Raw genomic sequence first — 22,605 nt, 5'->3', positions numbered from 1 at the left:
TTGATTACCCAAAGGTATAGTTAATCACATTAAAGATTGCATATTTCAAAAAGTTTTAATGATTAGTTATTTGACTGCTGAAATTATTTTTAAATGACTAAGATTTAAAATATTTTTTCGGTATTAGATATAAATTATTAATCAAAGTAAATTATTTCTTATATAATAATGGACAAATCTGTAAGTATTATTTAATAGTTTTAGTAAAAGTAATAACTATTTCAATAGTAATAGTTAGATCGACAACGTACTGAAAAAGACTTATGTAAAAATAGAATTCATTTACTCATAAAATGTTTATAGTTTAACAAAAATACTTACCATTTGAAGATAAAAACATGAGCCACAGGTCTAAAAGAAAGGTCCACTTGTTAGCTTTCATCTTTAGCATACTGAAAAGTGTGAAAGTGTGAGTCTGTTTTAACATCTCTAAGCATCATGAGACAAAACCACAAGACTGTCTGAGCCTGTTTCCTTATCAAAGGGAAACATTTTATTGTCTTTCACTTTGAGTAAAAACAATCAGTTGTTTCAAATAAGTTTTTATTTTTAAAACCTGAATTATGATCATATCAAATATAATTTTCAGTCAGTCTAATAATAATATTTATACTATGTACTACCTAATCCAGGACATTGACCCAGGAGGTTAATGTCGGAACCAGTACTTTATTATAAAATTAACCAAAGGTGCCAAATAGGCTAACATGAAAAAATAAGCAATAAACTGGCAGAGCACAAAGGGAACAGGGCAAATATATTAAGGGACTAATGAGAAATGAGGAATAGGTAAAATGAAAAGAAACCAAGAATTAGATGAGCAGGAAGTAAAGTGAACTGAATGAAACAGGAAAGATGGACAAGGACTCAACATGAGCCAAAGAATGTGTAAATCACACAACACCCACTAAACAAAAACTCAGACCATGGCATACACTGAGGCTATCAAGAACAAACAAAATACAATTTTTGAATTTCTTAAGTTGATCTTTTACCTTTTAAGGTCAACTTAAAAGTTGTAGACTTCAGGTTGGCTTCCGCTTTAAAATAAAAATTTTTAAAAAGTGCTGCAGAACTGTTCCCTCGGCTTTTACCAGCCCTGTGCAGACACTGAATGTGATGTGAAGTGAAACCTTCCCACTGTGTTTAAAGTTAGCGTTGCGGTCATCCTCCTGTCATTGAACCTTCAGAGCGCCACCATGGCTGGGTGTGAAAGACTGGTTTATCTTCTGGACTACAAAACGGAAAAATACATCAGAGTGAGCAACAGAGCTATCGGATTTTCGTACAGACTTTTCCAATTAGCCATCATCGGGTATATAATATGGTAAGTAAAATATTTAAAGTTTTAGACATTCAAGGGATGATAAATTAATAATTAAAACTATAACTCCTGATATGTTTTAGAGTAAATTGGCTAATAATGTTAGTAATGACAATTTAGGGTAGAAAGATGGCGACAAATAGCTTTTAAAACGTTCCTTAATGTTGGCTAGTTTAGATTTAATATGTGCACATAATTATCCGTTGTTAATGTGCAGAAGCATCGCAGTTGTTACAGAAAGTGGACTTCATCGAAGTTGTGGTTCAACATTTATATCACGTTTCCTTTTTCCTTTTGTTTTTCCTTTCTGCAAGTCAGGTCACAGCGCGTGGTCAGTGTTAACAAATGTGTTGCATGCCCTGCATTTCTGTTTTCATACCAAAGGTGGGTTTTCTTAGTAAAGAAAGGCTACCAGGACACCGATTTGTCCATCCAGAGTTCTGTCATGTCCAAAGTGAAGGGTGTCTCTGTGACTAACACCACTGGGACTGATGTGCAGGTGTGGGGACCAGAGGATTATGTCATCCCACCACAGGTGATCACAAACACCACTTTACAAACTTTAACAAAAAAGTTTAAATAATAAGGTGAAATGAAGCAGCGCTTTTAAATAAAATTTACATTAGAGGTAATAAGCTCATTGCATTGCAAATGAAGGAGATACAATGATGGTAAATAAGGAAAAAAAATCCACAATCTGTTGCAAAATTGTTTGGTATTACATTTGTGTTCATTCAACCGTAATGGGTTAAAACTGCTTTTTTTTATTATCATAAGTCCCATATTATGCTGCTTTCTTGATAGGTGTTAATTGAATGATTTTCTTATGTTTAAGCTCAAAATACGCAATGGGACCCACAATTGCAATTATTCCCTCAGTTTCAGGCTTTCACTTTGAGTGAAAGGTTAACTTCCGATGCCCAACACCCCTTACAATAAGCATGTTGGTGGTACAGTGTGATGCAATAATACTGCTTAGTTTCTGCTCTCTGTGCAATAATTCTGCACATAACAGCCATTTTTATGTGTTGTGCATCTGTATTCTGCAACACTGCAACTTTTCACTTGCAGCTGAGGAATTTTAGAGTTAGCGTTGTTAAATTAACACTACAGTAGATATTTGCAGTAGGCTGCATCTCAAAAATTTAACAAACTCACTTCTGCATTGGCTCAGTACTGTACTGTCACTCTTCCTATTGTGTGGTTCTTTTACACACATAAGGCACGTAACTAAGTTAATAAACAATAAACATGAAGTTTTACCATACTGAATGTTTGAAAAAGCCCCAGCAAGAGATTATAAAGTTGTTGGCAAGTTAAGTGTTCATCTCCATCTATCTGAGATTATCTTCTACAGATCATAGTCAGTTGATGAAGTCTAGAGAAACCCAATCAGGACCACAGCCTAAAAAACATCTTTGGTGTTGTTTTTAAACACGTTATATTAGCTTTTTTTATGCAGATGTTATGGTAGCATTTATTCTCTTTAGAAACCACTGGTCTCAACTGTCATTACACCTAACTGGAAAACATGAAAATGTTTAACCACAAACCCAAAGCTTGAATGCTAGACACATAGATTCTGTCAAGATAATTAACCCTGCTACCTCTCTATGTACCCCTAATTCAGTGTTCGTGTTCAAGCTGTGGTTAGCCAACTTTAAATCAGTACTCGTAGATTTATGTTGAACTGACTGGACTGAAACAGTGTCTGCAAACCTAACAGGATCAGCTAATGAAACCATACATTGTCAACACCACAACTAATTTTCTGTTTTTCCATGTGAAGGGTGGAGCTGTGGTTTTTGTTACAACCAGTTTTACAGCGATGCCAAACCAGAAGCAGGGATACTGTGCAGAGGTAAGGATATGTGGAGTTAGATTCATGTAGAAATGACTGACTGTTAAAGCACTGTTATCATTGTCAAGACATAAGTGTTACAGCATCTATCAAAAATCAATATCTGTCATTATTTCATTTAATAATTATCAACTTTATATAACAACTTTGGTATTTATTACTAGGGATTTTGGTGTAGCTATCTTGCCCTTGCTCTCTTCTTCAGAGGACGATGGAGTTTTCTGATATCAGTTTTACTTTAACCTTTTGACTTCCTGAAAGGTATCAAACTGCACACAGTTGTCATACAAACACTGCATTTACTTAGAAATAAGGATAAGAGATTTTCCTGTTACAGGAACACGCAATGGCCGCATGTCTGCTGTATGGAATCTACTTAAATTTACTTGCAGACATACAGTAGAAGTGTGTGTGTTTGTGAACCACATCTTCTGTTCTGCACTTTAATAAATATTGTAAATACAAACTTTTTATCTCAATCAATAATTATATGAATTTTTTATGTTTGTGTTTTTGTGTAAATGACTAGTATTTTGTTCATAAAGGGTAAAAAGACAGACAATGATCACTCTGTTGTACATTTCCTTCCCGTTGCAAGAAGAGAACAAGTATCTCAGTAGGTGGCACTACTATCACCGCAAGAGATCAGTCATAACAAAGACTTGTACTTTAACTAAGGCTTTCATCTCTGTCTACAGTGTGTGTGCCTTCTCATGATTTCTCTTAGCTGCAACTCTCCTGAGGGTTTGTGGTATGTAAACTCAGTCTTTGGTGGTTGCCTGCCTCACTGTCAGCAGACAAGAGGAACAGCCTGCTCTTGTATACATTTCAGCTCTCGCCAGGAGCCGTGTCCCTGTGTCTGAGGGCCTGTAGCACCTGGGGAAAGGCCTAACAATGTCATACAGCATGTTCCAGCCAGGCACTGTCAAATGAGTTTTTAAGGAGCTCCTAATATATCAAAAGGGCACAGACACATGTCCATATACAGCAAAACTCATCGCTACACTTTGTTTTAAGTATTAATAATGCTGCTACAATACACACAAGTAAATGACTTTTCTTAGAGCTAGAGTTTTTTAATTGAATATTTTTTATCTTTTGCATTTTCTAATGAATGTGGAGGAATGGAGGTTCATTTTGTTTTATCTTATAGAAAACACAGTAAAGATTCAAAACAATTTCTAGATTCTTAACCCACTAGGGTTGGTACCATCTGACCTGGTAGCCCCATATAATCAATATTTGATATATTTCTATTTCACCACTGATGCATTTTGTTTGTACTTGTTCCACATTTTAGGCAGAGCAGACTGGAAACAGCTGACACCATTCCTACTAGCACTTTATGTTGAATTACCTTTTTGAAGCAGTTTTATAATCCTTTTCATTGTGTCAGCTGACAGTTGTCTGGTTTGGCTCAAGTTTCCTGCCAGCTGCAACAGCTCAAAATGTCTGCAAGGGATTTATTTTAAAAATGTAAATTACAGGTTGATTCTGTTTAATTTTTCTTTACTTGGCCTGGAAAAATAAATTATCATTAACTGCAACATTTATTTTTTTATGCATGATTAACAAATGATGTGCATCTGTTTCATATCATATCATATCATATCATATCATATCATATCATATCATATCATATCATTTTCTTTATATTATAAAATTGAAAGAAAATATTCCAGGGGTGGCAATTCTCTTTTTTCCCCATGGGTTGTAAATATCAGTAAAAGTTTTAAAACAGCTGGTTAAAAAAATTATTATTTTTTTAATTAAACAGAATATGTATGGTCTCAAAACTCTACCATTTCTTCTGTGGCATCTGTCCCAGAGCCCTCGAGTGCCGAGTGGCCAGTGCCGAAGAGATGAGGACTGTAAAGAAGGAAAAATGGTGGAGGCAGGAAATGGTAAGAAAGAAACTTTACTCTACAACACTGCGGGAGGTGTTGTATTCTTGAAGGAGTTTAGGTAGGTGGGGGCTAGATGGTGAAGAGCTTTTTGGAGGAGGTATTTTGTAGGAGGTGCTGTACTGAACTGTATTGTATTTTAATGAATGAATGAATGAATGAGTGAATGAATGAATGAATTTATTTATTGTTATTGCACAACAATTACATCAGCAATCATTGGCAGTGAAATTCTTAAATCCCAGGCTCTCCTATCAATGCTAAAAAGAATATAAACCACAATAAAAATAGTCGAACACAAAAAGCAAAAATACTACAAATAAGTTATACACTAAAATATATAATAAGCAATAAGGCAAGGCAGATTTATTTGTATAGCACAATTCATGTACAAGACAATTCAAAGAGCTTTACATAAAACATTACAGCAGGGTGCAAAAGGAAGTGGTCACCTGAGGCAGAGGATGCTCTGAGAGACTGCTTTGACATTACTGGGATGTACTGCTGAGACAACATGGTGAGGACATAGAGGAGCAGACTCACTGTCTGACAGACTACATCAACTTCTCGCTGGACGTAGTCTCCCCCAATAAGACTGTCCGTTGTTATCCAAATAACAAACCTTGGATAACACAAGATGTTAGGTGGCTTTCATGAACCATGACAGGGAGGCAATGCAATTAGCACAGCGGGAGGTGAAACAATGCCTGAAGGTGGCGAGGGACACCGTATGAAGGAGGTCTGGGATGGTGTCAACACCATCACAGGCTTCAGATCAAAGGCCGTAACAGCGGGGGGGACAGTGGAAGAAGCAAACAGGCTGAACATCTTCTTTAACCGCTTTGACCAGCCCACGGTCCCCCCTCCCCCACTGCAGTACACAACCTCCCTGACTTCATCCCCTGTGCAGCCCCCCTGCCAACCTTTACCCATCCTGTATTGTTTCAGTTCCAAAGAAAAACGTCCTGGTGAGCTGAACAATTACAGACCGGTGGCACTTACATCCCAGCTGATGAAGACGATGGAGCGGCTCATCCTCAATCTCCTCAAGCCCCAAGTGCCACAGGCCCAGGACCCCCTACAGTTTGCCTATCGCGCAGGTGTGGGTGTGGAAGATGCTATTCTCTACCTCCTACACCGTGTCCAAGTACATCTGGATAAGGGGAGGGGCACAGTGAGGATCCTCTTCTTGGATTTTTCAAGTGCCTTCAACACAATCCAGCCCCTGATGCTTCTGGACAATCTGAGGGAGATGCAGGTGGACCCCTGCTTATTGTCCTGGATTGGTAACTACCTCACAGAGAGACTGCAGTACGTCAGGCCAAAGGACATCACATCTGACACTGTTATTAGCAGCACAGGAGCACCCCAGGGGACGGTGCTGGCCACCCCCCCCTAACACTCTACACCTCAGACTTCTGTTACAACTCAGAGCTGTGTCACATCCAGAAGTTTGCAGATGACACAGCCATCGAGGGGTGTATCAGGGATGATGGAGAGGATGAGTACAGGAATCTGGTCAGTGACTTTGTCACCTGGAGTCAGATGAACCATCTCCAGCTTAATACCTCAAAGAATAAGGAGCTGGTTATTGACTTCAGGAAGTCCAGCCCATAACCACGTCCAGTGACCATCAGGGACGACAAGGTGGAGATTGTAGACAACTACAGGTACCTCGGGTTGTGGCTGGATAACAAGCTGGACTGGACATGCTGTACAGATCACCTGTACAAGAAGGGCCAAAGCCGTCTGTACTTCCTGCGAAGACTGAGATCTTTTAACATCTGCAGGAAACTCCTGTGAATGTTCTATCAGCCTGTGGTGGCTAGTACGCTTTTTTATGCTGTTGTCAGGCTGGAAAAACTCATCAGGCGGGCGGGCTCTGTGGTTGGCATGAAGCTGGACTCCCTGGTGTCAGTGGCAGAGAGGAGAACACTAAAAAAAAACTACTGGCTATTGTGAATGCCAGTCACCCTCTGCACACTGTCATCAGTGCACAGAGAAGCCTGACCAGTAACAGGCTGCTCCTCCCCAAGAGTAGGACCAACCGGTTCAGAGACTCCTTTGTCCCCCGAGCCATCAAACTGTACAACTCTGCATTAGGCAGGAGGGGGAGAAGGAGGGGGGAGAGGGAGGTGTGCAGTCCGCCTGATACAACACGTGCACAATAACCCATACAAACAGTTGAAATAACTTATATGTGCAATAGTGAACTGGGAATCTGTACCACCTCTACTATAATAATAATAATAATGCATTTTATTTCATGGCGCCTTTCAAACACCCAAGGTCACTGTACACAAAAATAAAAAATAAATAAAAAGACAATAAAAACATAAATTACATAAGAGTTAAAAGAGATAACGGACATTGATATAAAAATTACACAAAACAGTCAGTATACATGGGTTATAGGGAGTATGCCAGTTTAAACAGGTGGGTTTTGAGTGCAGATGTGAATGATGGAAGGGAGTTGATGTTCCTAATCTCGGATGGAAGTGAGTTCCAGAGCTGGGGAGCAGAGCGACTGAAGGCTCTGCTCCCCATGGTAGAGAGACGGGCAGAGGGAACAGTAAGGTGAACAGAGGAGGATGACCTGAGAGCACGGGAGGGAGTGGCAATATGGAGGAGATCAGACAGATAAGGAGGGGCCAGATGGTGAATACCTTTGAAAGTGAGGACCAGTAACTTATAGTTAATTCTGTATTTTATTGGGAGCCAGTGAAGTTGTTGAAGGACAGGGGAAATATGTTGAAAGGAAGAGGTGCGAGTCAGGATACGAGCAGCAGAGTTCTGGAGAAGCTGCAGTTTCTGAAGTGATTTATTGGGAAGACCGAAGAGGAGTGAGTTACAGTAGTCGATGCGGGATGTGACAAGACTATGGATAAGGATTGCAGCAGCATGTGGAGTGAGTGAAGAGCATAGACGATTGATATTACGAAGGTGGAAGTAGGCAGACCGAGTAATGCTATTGATGTGGGCTTGAAATGATAGGGTGCTGTCGAGAATGACGCCGAGACTCTTGACCTGAGGGGAGGGGAAAATGGAAGAACTGTCAATGTTGATGGAGAAACTGTGAGATTTGGTTAGAGTGGAGGGCGTGCCGACTGTGTGCAATGCTTGTTTATATTGTTTTATTTAACTTATCTTGTTATTATTGTTATATTTATTGCATTCTATTTGCCTCTATTTGCTTTGTACCTGTATATATTGTGTCTTGTGCTTGTCCTGCTTTACTGTTGGTGTTGTATTGCTGCTGGTACCCAAATTTCCTTGAGGGCTCTCCGAAGGGATTAATAAAGTATTTCTATTCTATTCTATTCTAAAAGCAATACAAGTGCATTAAAAAAACAAATAATAAAAGAAATACAATTAATGAAATAAAAACAGAGGGAAAAGGCTAAAATAACATAGATAAAATGCAAGAAATAAAGTTCCAGAGAAAGAAAATCTTAAAACATGATTCTAGTTTAAAAGAACCAGATGTAGATTTTGACTTCAGATTATACGGTCTTATAGTGGATGGTATGTGTCAGAGACGGGGCACGAGCTTCCCATCACTATATGTAATTGGAATATAACAGTCAGTATTATTCACTTTACATGTCTGTGTTTTAGTGTTGTGGCTGATGGGGCTATGGTTTTGGCCAAAATGTGGTTTATTTCTGTGAGTGATCTGTTGAATGACTTCAGCTGTCTTACCGTCCTGATTGTTTTTAGGAATAAAGAGTGGACGATGTGTAAGTAAGGATGCAAACTCCACGGGTACCTGTGAAATCTTAGGCTGGTGTCCCATTGAAAACCATTCCAAGTCACAGTAAGGAGATATTTATACCACACACACACACACACACACTTTTCCATGAAAATAGTTGCTCATCTTGAATTTAACAGCAGCAGTTTGCTTCTAAACAGTTGGGTCAGGGCGATGTTTACCACTGTGTAGCACTCAGTAGTTCAACCACGATGTATTACCTTTGCATCATTTTTTTTCATGAAGCTTTTCATTTCTTGACCTTTCTTTCCAAATTGTCTCACATATGTTCTGTTTTCACAGCAAGCCAATGCTGACAAATGCAGAAAACTTCACCATCTACATCAAAAATTTCATCCACTTTCCAAAATTCAGGTTTTCCAAGTAAGCCCTGCTCTTCAAGTTCATCACAGCTTCTGTCTTCTTCTTATTATTCACTTTTGTTGTTTTGCTACAAACGTCCGTGCACATTAAAAGGTGCCACATGCTTATATTACTGTGTGTGTCTTAACTCTGAGGTCTAATGTTCTTGAAACAACTGATGAGTCCTACTTGAAGAATTGTCGGTACAATAAGGAGCGTCACCCCTACTGCCCCATCTTTTACCTGGGAGACATTACCAAGAAAGCTGGATACAACTTCCAGAACATGGCCACGCTTGTTAGTATCACATTTTCCACTGATTGATTGTCATCTAACATTAGACCTTAAACTCATGTGTAAACAGCCCATATTATGATAAATTACAAGTTTACAAGTCACATTTACTATATACTTTTTTATATACTGCATTGCTGCAGCATCTTTAGTCATCTTCTGACTTAAATACTATAAAATATTAAAGTTTGTTGAAGCAGCAGAGAGGAGAAACTATTTTCTTTTTATATACTGTGTGTGATAGCATTGTCAAACATTTTTAGACTGCAGTCACTGCATTGTTTTTCAGTCTAATTTGCCTCAAGATAATTTCTTTACAACGTAAAGACCCAAACATGAGCATATTACAAATTTATCAATTAGGGGGAAATTCTAAGGAAATATCTTTCTCACTTCCAGGGTGGCTCCATTTCTATAAAGATAGAATGGGACTGTGACCTCGACAAAGATTACTGTCATCCTCAATATCACTTTGATCGTTTGGACAGCTTTGCCTCCAACAATTCCACTGCAACGGGATATAACTTCAGGTAAGAAGAAGTCTTACCACCATCTTAGTAAATATATTATCTAGACATGTAAAGTTTTATGGTTCCCAACATAAACTTTGAAATAAGAAACATTTTGAAAAGATTACAGAAATCATTTATTGTCATAAAGTACTCAAAAATATTCATTACTCATGCGTCCCTATTACTTCTTTTTTTTCTCCTAACAGATATGCACGATATTTTAAAAATGCGACTGGTGAAAGTTATCAAACGCTGTACAAGGTCTACGGCATCAGATTCTATATACAGGTTTATGGAAAGGTGTTGATTTTTTTTAAATCAATGCCTGTCAAATTGCCAAAACATTATAATTATGACATGATTAAAATTATATACTTGCCAATTTATTAGGTACACCAGGTCTTTTGCCTTCAGAACTGATGTCAAAGCAAGTTGGAAACATTTCTCAGATTTTGATCCATTTAGAATGAGGTGTTTTAATGATTCTCAGTTAGTACCAAGGGGTCAAAGTAAGCTGAGAAATAATATTATTGTTCTGACCACTCTATAAACCCTAGTGATGGTTGTGTGTGAAAATCCCAGTAAATTAGAAGTTTCTGAAATACTTTGCCAGTCTGACACCAACAGCTATTCCACTTTCAGAGTCACTTAAATCTTCTTTCTTCCCTATTCTGATGCTCCATTTGAACTTCATTAATTCATCTTGACCATGTCTACATGCTGAAATGCACTGAGTTGCTGCTATGTGATTGGATGATTAGTTATTTTGGTTGATAAGCAAATGAACAGGTGTACCTGATAAAGTGGCTGGTAAATGTTTGGAAAGTCTTGGTTTTGAAGTTATAAATTTATTTAATCTTAAAAACTTTTTTGTAGGCTGGAAAGTTCAGCATTTTACCAACAGCTGTCAATACAGGTGCAGCTCTGGCATTGATGGGGGCTGTAAGTAAAATGAATACTTTCTGAAAAATCTGCTAAAATTGCACAAGGTTGTGTATTTTCAAGTTACAGAATAATATATATATTTTGTATTCAACAGGGAAGTTTCTTTTTTGATATTCTGCTTCTCTACTTTACAAAGGAGAAGAATTTGTACAGAGATATGAAGTATGAGTCCAGGTATGATAAGTTTTCTTTTTCTTTTTTTTTTTATTGCAAAACAAAGAGTTTAATGAGAAATTCTTTCCCTTTAAAAAGTTCATTATGGAGAAGCTGAACTGTTCTCCAGAAGGCTTAAAATGAAAGATTATTTTTGTTATTTAAGCTAAATTTAATAAGAGCAAATTGTTGTAAATATATATGATATTATAGAAACATGGAAACTATTTTATGAGTAAAAATTGCAAATGCATGTTTGAATCCACACACAAATAACAAGCAACTTCAACACACATACAATAGCATACAACATGCACACATTACAAACTGCACAAATTAATAATAAGACTATTCATTTGCACAAAGATTTACTGCCTGGCCAAAAAAAGACCCTACCTGGATTTAACTAAGCAAATACAAGCTGGATAATTACTGCATAGGCGATTATCTTTCAGCTGGCAAGAAGTTATTTATCCCCAACTGATGCAATGAGCAGCTTCTCATTTCTTAAACAACCATGTTGAAAGACAGATCCCATGGTTGTGGAAAATATGTTAGTCTGTTTGAGAAAGGTCAAATCACTGACATGCATCAACCACATATTATATATTATATAATAATATTTCATTCATTCATTCTTTTTCTGTACCACTTAGTTGAATTAAGGGTAGCGGGGAAGCTGGAACCTATCCCAGCAATTAACAGGTGAGAGACATAAAATAAAAAAAAATATATATACATATATATATATATATATATATATATATATATATATATATATATATGTATATATATATATATATATATATATATATATATATATATATATATATATATATATATATATATTGTAAATATAATATGATGTAAGGAGATTGCAGAATTCTACTAAAACTGGGTAAAGAACTGTCCAACTCATTATTAAAAACTAGAAGGACAGTGGAGAATTATCGTCTTCCAGGAAGAAATGTTGTGGAAAATATCCTGAATGACGGTGATCACTTAAAAAGTTTATTTTGAAGAAAACAACAGTAGAACTCAGAGCTGTATTTAATGTGGAGACATTTCCACATGAATAATGTGAAGGGAACTCAAACAAGTGGGACTGAATAGCTGTGTAACTTGAAGAAAACCACTAATCAGTGAGGCTAACCAGCAAAAAATACTTCAATTTGCAAGGAAGCATAAAGATTGGACTCTGGAGCAATGGAAGAAAATCATGTGGTCTAATGAGTCCAGATTTAACCTGTTTCAGACTGATGGGAGCATCAGGGTGGGAAGAGAGGCAGATGAAGTGATGCAGCTATCATGCCAATTGATGCAACACTGGACGGAAATAAATCTTGTGACATTACAGAAGCTTATTGAAACAATGCCACCGTGAATGCTGCCATAATCAAAGCTAAAGGAGGTCCAATGATTTTATTTTTTTTTTTTTTTGATGGCGACATATATTTCTAGTGTTATTTATTCAGCCTGTTAGTGCCGGTGAATCGTTTGAATGATATTGATTATTTATGTGTGCCATCAATATTCAGATATTTGCTCTTGGAAAACATTAACATGATCAACAGGATCTTTGTCTCCTCACCTTCTCTCAGTCAAAATGAATATGTTTTGCGGTGTATCCCCTTCAGCACCCATCCAAGGTTTGCAGCACCAGAAGCAGTCCTCGCACAGTGAAAGGTCCCTGTCCACCAGTCTGCCAGGTCAGTTTCTTCATTTAATGTCTTAGTGTGTCATGTCGTGTGCATGACATCAGGAATGATAGCAATCTTGTAAGGAACACTGGTGCACCCGATTTCGGGAGCAACTTTAAGACCATCAGTCTTAAAGAGTTAAAGCAAAAAGTCCTTCACGGGTGATGCAACAATATTTGTCACCTGTGACTCTTTCACTGTGATATTTACAATAACTCAAATAATGATGCAACTACAGTATAATGAAAAATATTACTGTTGTAGTTTATGGAGGTGGAGTTTAATGAGGCAGGCTGCTACTTGTCATTAATTTGTTGATATTTAAATATTTGATTGAATAAGAATCTTAGAAGGTACTCAGAGTCCAGAGAGATCCGAGCACCATGCTTGCGTTGTCCAAACAAGTGTAATAAAACAAGACTGAGCTATGAAAATGAGAAATCTTGATATATTTCTTGAATGGAAAGTTACTTAATAAGCAAAGGTTGTTTCTATTAAGTTAAAATGAAAAAAATCAATTTATCCTCTAATTTGGTTAAATTACGTTAAATTAAATGAAGTTAAATTAAGCTTAATACAGACATTTAAAATATTTTTATGTAGAAATCATGTATGTAATAAGTAATTAAAGCTTCTGGATAAGTAAGTAAGTATGATAGGGCTAAAAAATAAAAATATTAATATATAATAATAAGATATAAAACAAAGAAAAACACAGTCTTCTTAATAAGTGAAGTGTGAAGGTAAGATATTTGACCTTAAGTAGCAAATGAAGTCTAGTCTTTATGGGCATCTGAAGACAACGCGGCTCCAACGGGAAGGGAAAATCCAAGGAGAAGCTAAAGTCTTTGTCTTTTACCTTCTTAGGATGAGTAACATTGTCTTAGTGAAACGATGAATGTAACATAGCAGCTGTAGTTCTTTAGGATGATGGTATTATTTACTGATTGAAAGGTTGGGGATTTAAACCTTAGCTTCTCCAGTCAAACATGCCAAAACAAAATATTAAACCATAACACAACATTCCCCTTTGCAATATGTAAATAACGGTGGCAGTATTAACATACTGACTGATCAGCATGACTGAAAAAGATACACAGCTACCTACTGTAAGTTTACATGTACATAAAATCTTTTTTAAAAAATGGACTGAAACTGATGTTACTGCAAGCAAACTACTTTGCTAAAGCTTAAACTATTTTTTGTTTTGTTTTTTAAATATTGTTATTCTTAAAAACCTTCTGAATGTTCTCGTGTTATTTTATCTTCAGAGTTACATCAACAACAGGCAGAACAAATGCCTGGAAAAGCAGAACAGAAAACTCTGTTTTTCTACTTGAATTTGAATGATTGATGAGAATAGACCTTGATGCCTCAACAGTGGTTACTTTTTTGCAAATTTACAATTAAAACCTCTGATAAGAAATATAATGTAATGTGTTTTTTATGTTTTAAAGGATAGAATCAGTTATAGCACTTAAAGAGTAACATGGGTAAAAAAGGAAAAAAAAAATCTTGCTAAATATACAATTTAGTCAGTACATTTAACCAATGCAGTTTCACATTAAAAAAAGAAAAAAAGAATATGTTCTATCCTAAAGTTGTCACAAAAAATACCTGAAAATGCAAGGGTTGGGGTGGCAGAGAGTGGGCGGGATGGGATGCACAGGCAGAAATGATTGACAGACAGCAGCTCAGCTCATCGGCAAGATGCAAAGCGAGATTCACAAAGCACCTTGCTGTTTTTGAGGTGGAAGATGTTTCCCTTCCTGAATCTCTTCAGCTAAAATCAAATCCAATCAAACTTTATTTATAAAGCACTTTTGATGCTGAAGGCAATATAGTGCTTTACATGATTAAAAAAATTCGAGCATATTTAAATTCATGCATATTAAATATAAAACCGCCTTTACATCAAAGTAGATTTACATAACTATAAATAAAAAAAAAACAGTCATTAAAATCTTTCACACAGTATACACCTGTATACACACACACACACAAAGCAGCCCCTTCTTGAAGAACATGTTTGCATCTCCAACACAATGACACGTCACGTCCTCAAAATGTTCATACATGTGAAAGTGAAACTGGTGACTGCATATGAACAGTGGATTACAGCATGTACACCGGCTCTTCTTAAGCTTGAGCTGAAGGGTTTTGATCGTACTCTGCAAGAATAAAGCAGCACTGAGATAAATTAGGTTGAAAAATAGGTAATTTTTTTATGGTGGGAAGTTTTAGAAAAGTCACATTGAAAACTCTACATGCTCGCTTCTATTATTGTTTGCAGTTAAGGTTTAATTGGAACAATGACTAACAGAGGAAATACTAAAGAGGTAATTGTTTTTACAGAGGATAGGTGCAGCACTGTTAGAAAAGACAACAGAAACAAACTATTTTACCTGACCAACAAATCTTGAACGCTCCCATTTCTCCCTTGTATCTGTAGAAAGGTTCGAACTGAGAAACACTTCATCAAAGAACAGCTTAATTCTGTAAACTCAAATCCCAGTTTAAATGTGAACTTCACACATACACACTACACAACAACACAACTTCTTAGAAGTTAGAAGTTAAAATAATGAAAGTTGGATGAGGATGATGATACATATTTAGATCTGCATGGCACAAAGTGCACTGTAACATTTACACACCTCTATAGGACTTACAGAATTTAGTGTTTATTTGCTGCATTTCCCCATCGTGTCACAACATTTTAGAAGAACAGCCCCTGTTGTGCAACTAAAATGGCAATGGGAAAAACGTGTTTGTCTGGATATCTGATTTCTCCAGTAAAATATTAACAAGATTCCGATCAAAGGATTAGGTCTAGTGCAAGACTAAAGAAGAAAGTTTTGTTCTGGACTGCTGGTTTAATCCACATCAAGAGGCAGTCTTTTTAAATCCCTTCTGTCATATCATGCTGCTTTCTTTAAGTTGTTGTTTTCAGTTAGTCTTTAAAAAGATTCATAGGTTTTGTTCTACAATTTATTATTTACAGAAATTAAGAAAGACATTAAAAAAATACCTTTTTGTGATTATAGAAACTGTGTCTGTCTCAGTTTAACAAAAAACTGGAGATTAAGCTTCATGATTTTGCCTAATTTTATTGGTTGGAAAAAGCTTTTCTTTTGCTCCATTGCTATTTCATCGTAATTTAACACAGATATTTCTGCCCAACATTCAAACACCGGATAATTCAACACAGTGAAAACAGACTTTTTGAGTAGTATTCAGTCATGTATTGCAGTGCAAATCTATCTACATCCTTGTAGAAACCATGTCTCTTAGCAGATTTCTGGACCTGCTTGCCAGTTTAAGTTTGAGCTAACTTGCAGGCTCCTTCATTGTTGCTGGGGTTAACATGTTACATTTTTACTCAAGCAGTTTGTACAATTTTTTTTTTTTTTTTGATAAACAACTAAAACAACAAAACAAAAACAAACAAACAAAAAAAACCAAACATTTGTTCATTTGTAGGGCTGGGCGATACCAGAAATTTTGATATCGATCTGATACCAAGTAATTCCAGGGCATGTATCACTGATACCAATACCGATACTTTTTCCTTGATATTTCACAATCATTTAATTGATTTAGTCTTTAATTATTGATTAATCAAAACACAACACAATATAAAGATTACTGTCATTTTTTTAAATTACCAAACTAAATGACAGAACTGAATATTTTAAATTAAAACTTTTTTTTATTTTTAAACAATATAAAATAATAGTATTGACAATGTAACAAAATACTAAAATAATAATTTTATTAATTATTACACAGAAATGATCATACATAATTTTATTAAAATAATTTTATAAATTTTTATGACACAATTGTTTGAGAAAAAAATAAAGCCAAGAGCCACATTCTTTGGCTTTTTGCCCCTAAGACACTCTGTAAGAAAAATATCGATCTCGTCTCGCTGGTATTGATTGTTACCGATACTCGCCTTGGTATCAATTATATCAATATTTGGGTCAATTCACATACACCGGGGGGCAGCATGGCTCAGTGGGTAGAGTGATCGTCCAGCAGCCCAAAGGTTGTTGGTTTGATCCCAGTCGTCAAGTTCATTTCGAGGTGTCCCTGAGCAAAGCATCGAACCCCAAATTGCTGATGGGTCGTGGTTGAGCGCCTTGCATGGCAGCTTCCGCCATCAGTATGTGAATGTGTGTGTGAATGAATAATGGATAAACAGTGTAAAACACTTTGGGTGTTTTGATAAAGCGCTACATAAATCTAATCCTTTATTATTATTTATTACTATGCTTGTCAATCAATTGATATTTTTTACTCCTTTCTTATGCACTTTTGGCGGCGTGGCTCAGTGGGTAGAGTGGTCGTCTTGTAGCCTGAGGGTTGCTGGTTCGATCCTAGGCCTATCAAACTCATGTCAAGGTGTCCCTGAGCAAGACACCAAACCCCAAATTGCTCCTGATGGGTTGGGGTTAACACCTTGCATGGCAGCTTCCGCCATCAGTGTGTGAATGTGTGTGTGAATGGGTGAATGTGATGTATATTGTAAAGCACTTTGAGTATCATTCCATGTACAGTAAAGCACTATCTAAATACAGACTATTTACAGTATCTTACTGATGATGTCACTACACTGAATGCGTAAACCTGCTAAACACCACCCTGCAACATTACCTTGATCAGCATATTAGCATTCTGGACATTTATTAACAAACTTCTGTCTGTTGTGTACAGCTTCAAATGCAGCTAGTGTGACGGTAACACGAACGACCATAATGCCTGATACAGAAAATCCGGTTTCACTGAAGTTTTTTCACAAAAGACCGCTGAAATGTGATATCTTTGTGACTGAACACTGCTGGCAGTAAAAAGTAAATAAATATGTTTGTGTCCAAGAGATTTGGGACTGAGGACTTTTAGTGAAAAAAAGATTCTGTATTTTTTTATTTAGCATAATCTAACATAAGTTAGCTATTTTGAAGCTAATCTCTAAAGATAATCTCAGAAATTCAAAGGTGATGAACTACATTAGTAATTGTCAACAAGAGAGGGTTAAAAGCAGCTTCATCTAATCTTCCTGCAAAACTTGAAAGGACACATTTACTGGAATATCACTGACAAGGAAGTGCATGACTCAGCGCACATTTGGTATGTGGAAGTGTGCCAGTATAAAAGTGTGTGAGCTAGAAGTTTGTCCACATACGATCTGACAACATGAAGGTTCTGCTGCTCTCTGTGCTGGTCCTGCTGCTGTGTAGCACTCATGGTGAGGGAATGCTATTTTTTTTAATCCTTCTTGGCAGAATCTTGTAAAGCAAAATATCAAAATGAGGTGCAAATGATTTTTTAACAAAGTCTTTAATTAAGAAGATACTTAAATTTCATCCATTACACCTTTGAACTGTTTCCTTAAAACAGAAATGAATACTGTTAAATGTTAATGAACTTGATGGATTTTGTCTTTCTCAGTGCTCACGCTTCAGTGCTACACCTGCGAAAGTGACAGTGATCAAATCTGTAAGACGGTGACAGTATGCAGCGATACAGCCCAGTACTGTAAAACTGTTCTGCATGGTGCGTAGATCTAACTTTCCTGCATTCACTGTGTGTGATGTGGCCTAATGTGCGCTGATGTGGTGATAGAAATATTATTTCAGAAAACTGGTTGAGTGACTGCTTTTGCTTTTTCAACAGGGGATGTGATTTCTCGAACTTGCGAGGAGTTCTGTGCTCAGGACTATTTCACAACTTGCTGCCAAGAGGACCTATGTTAGACCTGATGCATCAATCAGCCTTCACTTTCACTTTTAAGATCTACACCGAATGGAAAAACGATTTTGATTAATCTGAATATGATGTAAAATTATTTGTTATATTATCAAAATTCAATATTGACAATCCTGTCTTTGATTTTTGCTTTTGATTTAAATATATTAATTCTGATTTAGAACTGTTAATCCTCATATATGATCCCATGGCCTTCTTAAACTGCGCAGCGGACGCTGAAAGCAGGACAACCACTCACTCACACTCTTAATCCCTTCCCGATGTCACTTAATGGGTCACCGCAACAGCCTGCTGCTATGTGGGTCACTGTCTGTCACTAATCTTATGTAAAGTTGGGCTCCTGTACTCATCTGTTGTAAACTCATTAAAGAGAAATAGTAAAATGTTAAGTTGATCTCTTTCATTTATTTTAGCAAGAAAAAAATGTTCATGTGCTGCCTTTGTGTGTCCATTTTTAGTTGTATTTGGGTGAGATAAAACTTAGTGGTGCAATAATTCAGTAGGGTAGTCCGGGTATGTTTGCAACACCTTTCTGTCAGAACTGTGGCGTGGATGAGGTGTGGACCCGAGTGCAAGCTTAAGAGGCGAGAGGCAGACTGCTGCAGGAACAATGTTTTTAATTACAAAAAACAAAACTTACAAAAACAAAATAAAATGGCGGCAAGACTGTGGCATGACCTGATCCGAACATGACATCACATGAAAACTACAAACAATGGACTGGCAGAGGAAAACTCAAACCAAGGAGTGTATATATGTATGTTTTTATATATATATATATATATATATATATTAATATATATGTATATTTATGAAAGAAAATGTAATAATTTGTATAATTGTAATTTGATAAGTGAGTGTTGGTATAGCCCTGGACTGCAGGTTTGGTGGGTCCAAAGACTTCATGGAAAACATTTTACCACACTTGCTTTGGCTTTGAATTGCCAGATAAGTCCATGCAGATGACTCAAATGAGGTCTCATTGTTTTCAGCAGTTTTCAGCATTTCTAAGATTTCCATCAGGCACATCTCACACATGTCTTTTTTCTCATTGCGTTGAAACAAATACACCCAAGAAATTATTCTTAAGTTTATGTGAGAGGAAGTTTGTAAGACTTTTAAAATATATTACAACTCATCCCAACTCTGTTAGCCATTGTTAAGCTAACTGTATCAGCATGGTGGTTTGTAACCAGCAACAGGAAAATGCATCATATTTTGCCTAAAAGACAATAATTTTATTTGCTGTAGGCCATTTGACTTTATTTTTAATTATATAAGTAAGAAACAAAGTTTAGTATTGGTCAAAAAATACTTTAGTAACTTAAAATGTTTTTTTCTCAATAAAATCTGCATATTCTGACAACAGCCATGTGAGATTGAGAAGGAAGTGGGTAAAGACTGAAAGGATTAAATGACTTCTAGCTCTTCCCTAAGTGGTGAAAAATGCAGCGTATAGAAACAGTCCTGCTCATAATGTCTTTTAAAAATATCCCACAGGGGCCATTAAAGGTCTTTTCACAAGCACAACATTCTTCCACGAACTGCTGTTAACACCTGGCCTCTTGCCTGGCCGCATTCTCTCATTCAAATTGTTTTATTGTTTTGTTTTGTTTTTTTTTCCTCATGTTGACAATGTCACACCTTCTTACTGTCACTGACACTTACAGTAAAGTACCTGGCAGACCTGTTCCCAGACACAATACAATGAGGTTTGATTCACTAAGGTGCAACTTAGTGCTAAAAGACCTTTAAGATTTTAAGTTAACTTCAAAGTATCTACAAATATTTTGAGTAACTGGGCTATTTTAGAGAGATTCCTCATTCTGATGTGTGATGAAAAGTGATTATTTGGATAATTAACGATGACCAAAAGGGGTTTTAGTCATTATTCAATTAGATCACAAACATGAACATATAACATTTTGAGACAATTAATAAGATGAGTACAAACACTTTAACACCACACATGCTGCCTTCGTGGCATATGATACTGTTTATCACGTTGGTTTAAAAATGTAGGTCATACGAGATAATCTCTAGCTGTTCTTTCTCAACATGAGCGGAGCTCAGACATCAGAGATGGCTGATTGGTAGATTAAAAGATCATAACCTTCACACTTTCTGTGTTGCCAGTTAATGCACACATATTGCGCATGGAACCACTCCGAAAACAAGATGCAGACAAGTCCATGGACTATCTCATGTTAAAAACAAAGTCAGTGCATACAAGATACTTTCACTTCACATCATCTTTCAGCGTTCAGAGTAAATATTGTGCTTTCTGAGGAAGCCAGTAGCTGCACAAAGCCACAACTGAGCCCACACAGAAAAGAGCTGTGGCTTACAGGGTGAAAAATGGTGTGCTCAGTTTTGTTGTTGTAGTGGATGGTAAATGATGGCATCGTGAGGTAATATTTTTACTGTAAATGCAAGCTTGTATTATAACCTCAAGATGTTGTTATTGAAACCACAGAAAAGGCAGTCAGTAAAGGCTTATTGAGCCTTCAGCTCTGGTCCTTGAGGGCCACAGTCTACAGGTTGTAGATGTTTCCCTGCTCCAACATAGCTGATTAAACCACATGGTTCTCCTGAACAACTTCTTATTAAGTTCTGCCCAAGCTGTCCACGTTGATCCATTAATCTAATTCAGATGAGCTGCAGGAAGAATCATCTAAAACCTGTGGGACAGTGGCCCTCGAGGATCGACTTTGGACATCCCTGGTTTGTTGTATCAAAAATGAAATCCAAGAAATTGCAACCTCTAGTGGTTGTTAGAGCAACAGCATGTGAGAAGTCAAAGTGGCATTCATTAAGATAATGGTGGTGCGACACAAATGATGTAATTTAGTCTTAATCATGATTTTAATTTTGATTTTAAACACCTAAGCACACTCATGGATTTGATTTCCCACATGCCGCCCATAAGTGGTAATATAAGCTGCTTTCACATTGCCACATAGGTGCCATGCTCTGCTTCAGAATACAGTCATGACGTTGCATGACATGAGAACAGATCTTTGCTGGGCTGAGCTGAGCAGCAAAAAGTCACATTTGCCACTCACGTGTTCTACACTGTAGTCAAATTTAGTTCAATATTAGCCAATTGCTCTGAGACAACACGTTGACGCATCCAAACAGAGGGAATCTGTTGATTAATTGCTTGGAGTTGGTTGCTAACTCTTTCTAGGTATCTGTCAGAATACTTCCTACTCAGCTTGAAACTGACCTGGAAGCAGTCACTGTACAGGTGCAGCTCCTGGATTAGCTTTAACTTTCCAAAGTGGTGTCTCACGCTGAGGACTTTATAAACTCATATCCTATTATCTGACACTTTACTGCTCCTCATTATTATCAGAAACTGTGGTGCTGGTGCTGTGTAGATCCTGCAATCAATTCTGCTGCTGTAAAAAGTTCTTTCCTGGATATGTTTTTGTTAGCTGTAACAATTGGTGACAAATCTGAATGATATTTGCACCTGTGTCCTTCTCCTCAGCTCTGCACCCTGCATTCACTGCACCTTATGCGAAGGCAGCTTTGAGGACGAAACATTTGAGCAGGGAAAGCCAAGTTCAGTTCTAAAGAGCCGCAGTCCTGCAGACAACACACCTGATTCAAATGAAATGGATCCAACACCTTATCAAGTTCAACTCAGTGACTCATTCATTTGAATAAGTTGTGTTAAAACTAGGAAATGTCAAAAACCTGCAGGATTGCAGCTCGCTTGGACCAAACTTCCCTACTCCTGCTTTAGAGCTACTAATTAATTCATTTGAACCAGGTGTGTTGCAACAAGGCAAGACAAGTTTATTAAAATTAAATAAAGACAGAAAAATACTAAAATAGAATGAGATAAAATGTAAGGCACATCTTAAATCTGCAGAACTGCTGATCTTGAGGACCGGTGGTGGTGATTCCTTCTTGCCCCTATAGATTATGTTTAAAATGTGAATAAACGCCCTATTTGTTGGTTAGTGAAATGACCTTAGCACCTCTCAAGATGTGAATGTCCCAACAGCA

The 22,605-nt window shown here is 36.9% G+C and overlaps 2 protein-coding genes across 3 annotated transcripts; both read left to right on the top strand.

Annotated features, from left to right (window-relative positions):
* Nucleotides 1-1,114: 1,114 nt before the first annotated feature.
* LOC121646049 (P2X purinoceptor 5-like) lies at nt 1,115-14,206 on the top strand. 2 transcript variants are annotated; one of them, XM_041994926.1, is made up of 12 exons: nt 1,115-1,327; nt 1,709-1,859; nt 3,114-3,185; nt 5,014-5,089; nt 8,810-8,906; nt 9,147-9,227; nt 9,362-9,503; nt 9,900-10,030; nt 10,219-10,312; nt 10,889-10,954; nt 12,748-12,819; nt 13,586-14,206. In XM_041994926.1, the coding sequence occupies exons 1-12, from the start codon at nt 1,200-1,202 to the stop codon at nt 13,706-13,708; spliced, it is 1,233 nt and encodes a 410-aa protein (XP_041850860.1). In that variant the 5' UTR covers nt 1,115-1,199; the 3' UTR covers nt 13,709-14,206. The 2 variants fall into 2 exon arrangements, with proteins under 2 accessions (XP_041850860.1, XP_041850861.1); XM_041994927.1 differs by lacking the exon at nt 13,586-14,206 and adding an exon at nt 11,052-11,131 and having other exon boundaries at nt 12,748-12,825.
* A 3,702-nt stretch (nt 14,207-17,908) lies between these two features.
* Nucleotides 17,909-18,974, top strand: ly6d (lymphocyte antigen 6 family member D). Its single transcript, XM_041995704.1, has 3 exons — nt 17,909-18,064; nt 18,268-18,372; nt 18,493-18,974. The coding sequence occupies exons 1-3, from the start codon at nt 18,013-18,015 to the stop codon at nt 18,570-18,572; spliced, it is 237 nt and encodes a 78-aa protein (XP_041851638.1). The 5' UTR covers nt 17,909-18,012; the 3' UTR covers nt 18,573-18,974.
* Nucleotides 18,975-22,605: the final 3,631 nt, after the last annotated feature.

This window comes from Melanotaenia boesemani, chromosome 9, assembly GCF_017639745.1.
Source record: "Melanotaenia boesemani isolate fMelBoe1 chromosome 9, fMelBoe1.pri, whole genome shotgun sequence".
NCBI classification, from domain to species: Eukaryota; Metazoa; Chordata; class Actinopteri; order Atheriniformes; family Melanotaeniidae; genus Melanotaenia; species Melanotaenia boesemani.
This window is presented reverse-complemented; position numbering and strand designations above follow the sequence as displayed.

Bases quoted from the DNA above. Each gene is read 5' to 3' on its own strand.
- LOC121646049 (XM_041994926.1), top strand. From the start codon at position 1,200: ATGGCTGGGTGTGAAAGACTGGTTTATCTTCTGGACTACAAAACGGAA. The intron at 1,860-3,113 runs GTGATCACAAAC...TTCCATGTGAAG, and splicing joins ATTATGTCATCCCACCACAG to GGTGGAGCTGTGGTTTTTGT. The intron at 3,186-5,013 runs GTAAGGATATGT...CATCTGTCCCAG, and splicing joins AGCAGGGATACTGTGCAGAG to AGCCCTCGAGTGCCGAGTGG.
- ly6d (XM_041995704.1), top strand. From the start codon at position 18,013: ATGAAGGTTCTGCTGCTCTCTGTGCTGGTCCTGCTGCTGTGTAGCACT. The intron at 18,065-18,267 runs GTGAGGGAATGC...TGTCTTTCTCAG, and splicing joins GCTGCTGTGTAGCACTCATG to TGCTCACGCTTCAGTGCTAC. The intron at 18,373-18,492 runs GTGCGTAGATCT...CTTTTTCAACAG, and splicing joins CTGTAAAACTGTTCTGCATG to GGGATGTGATTTCTCGAACT.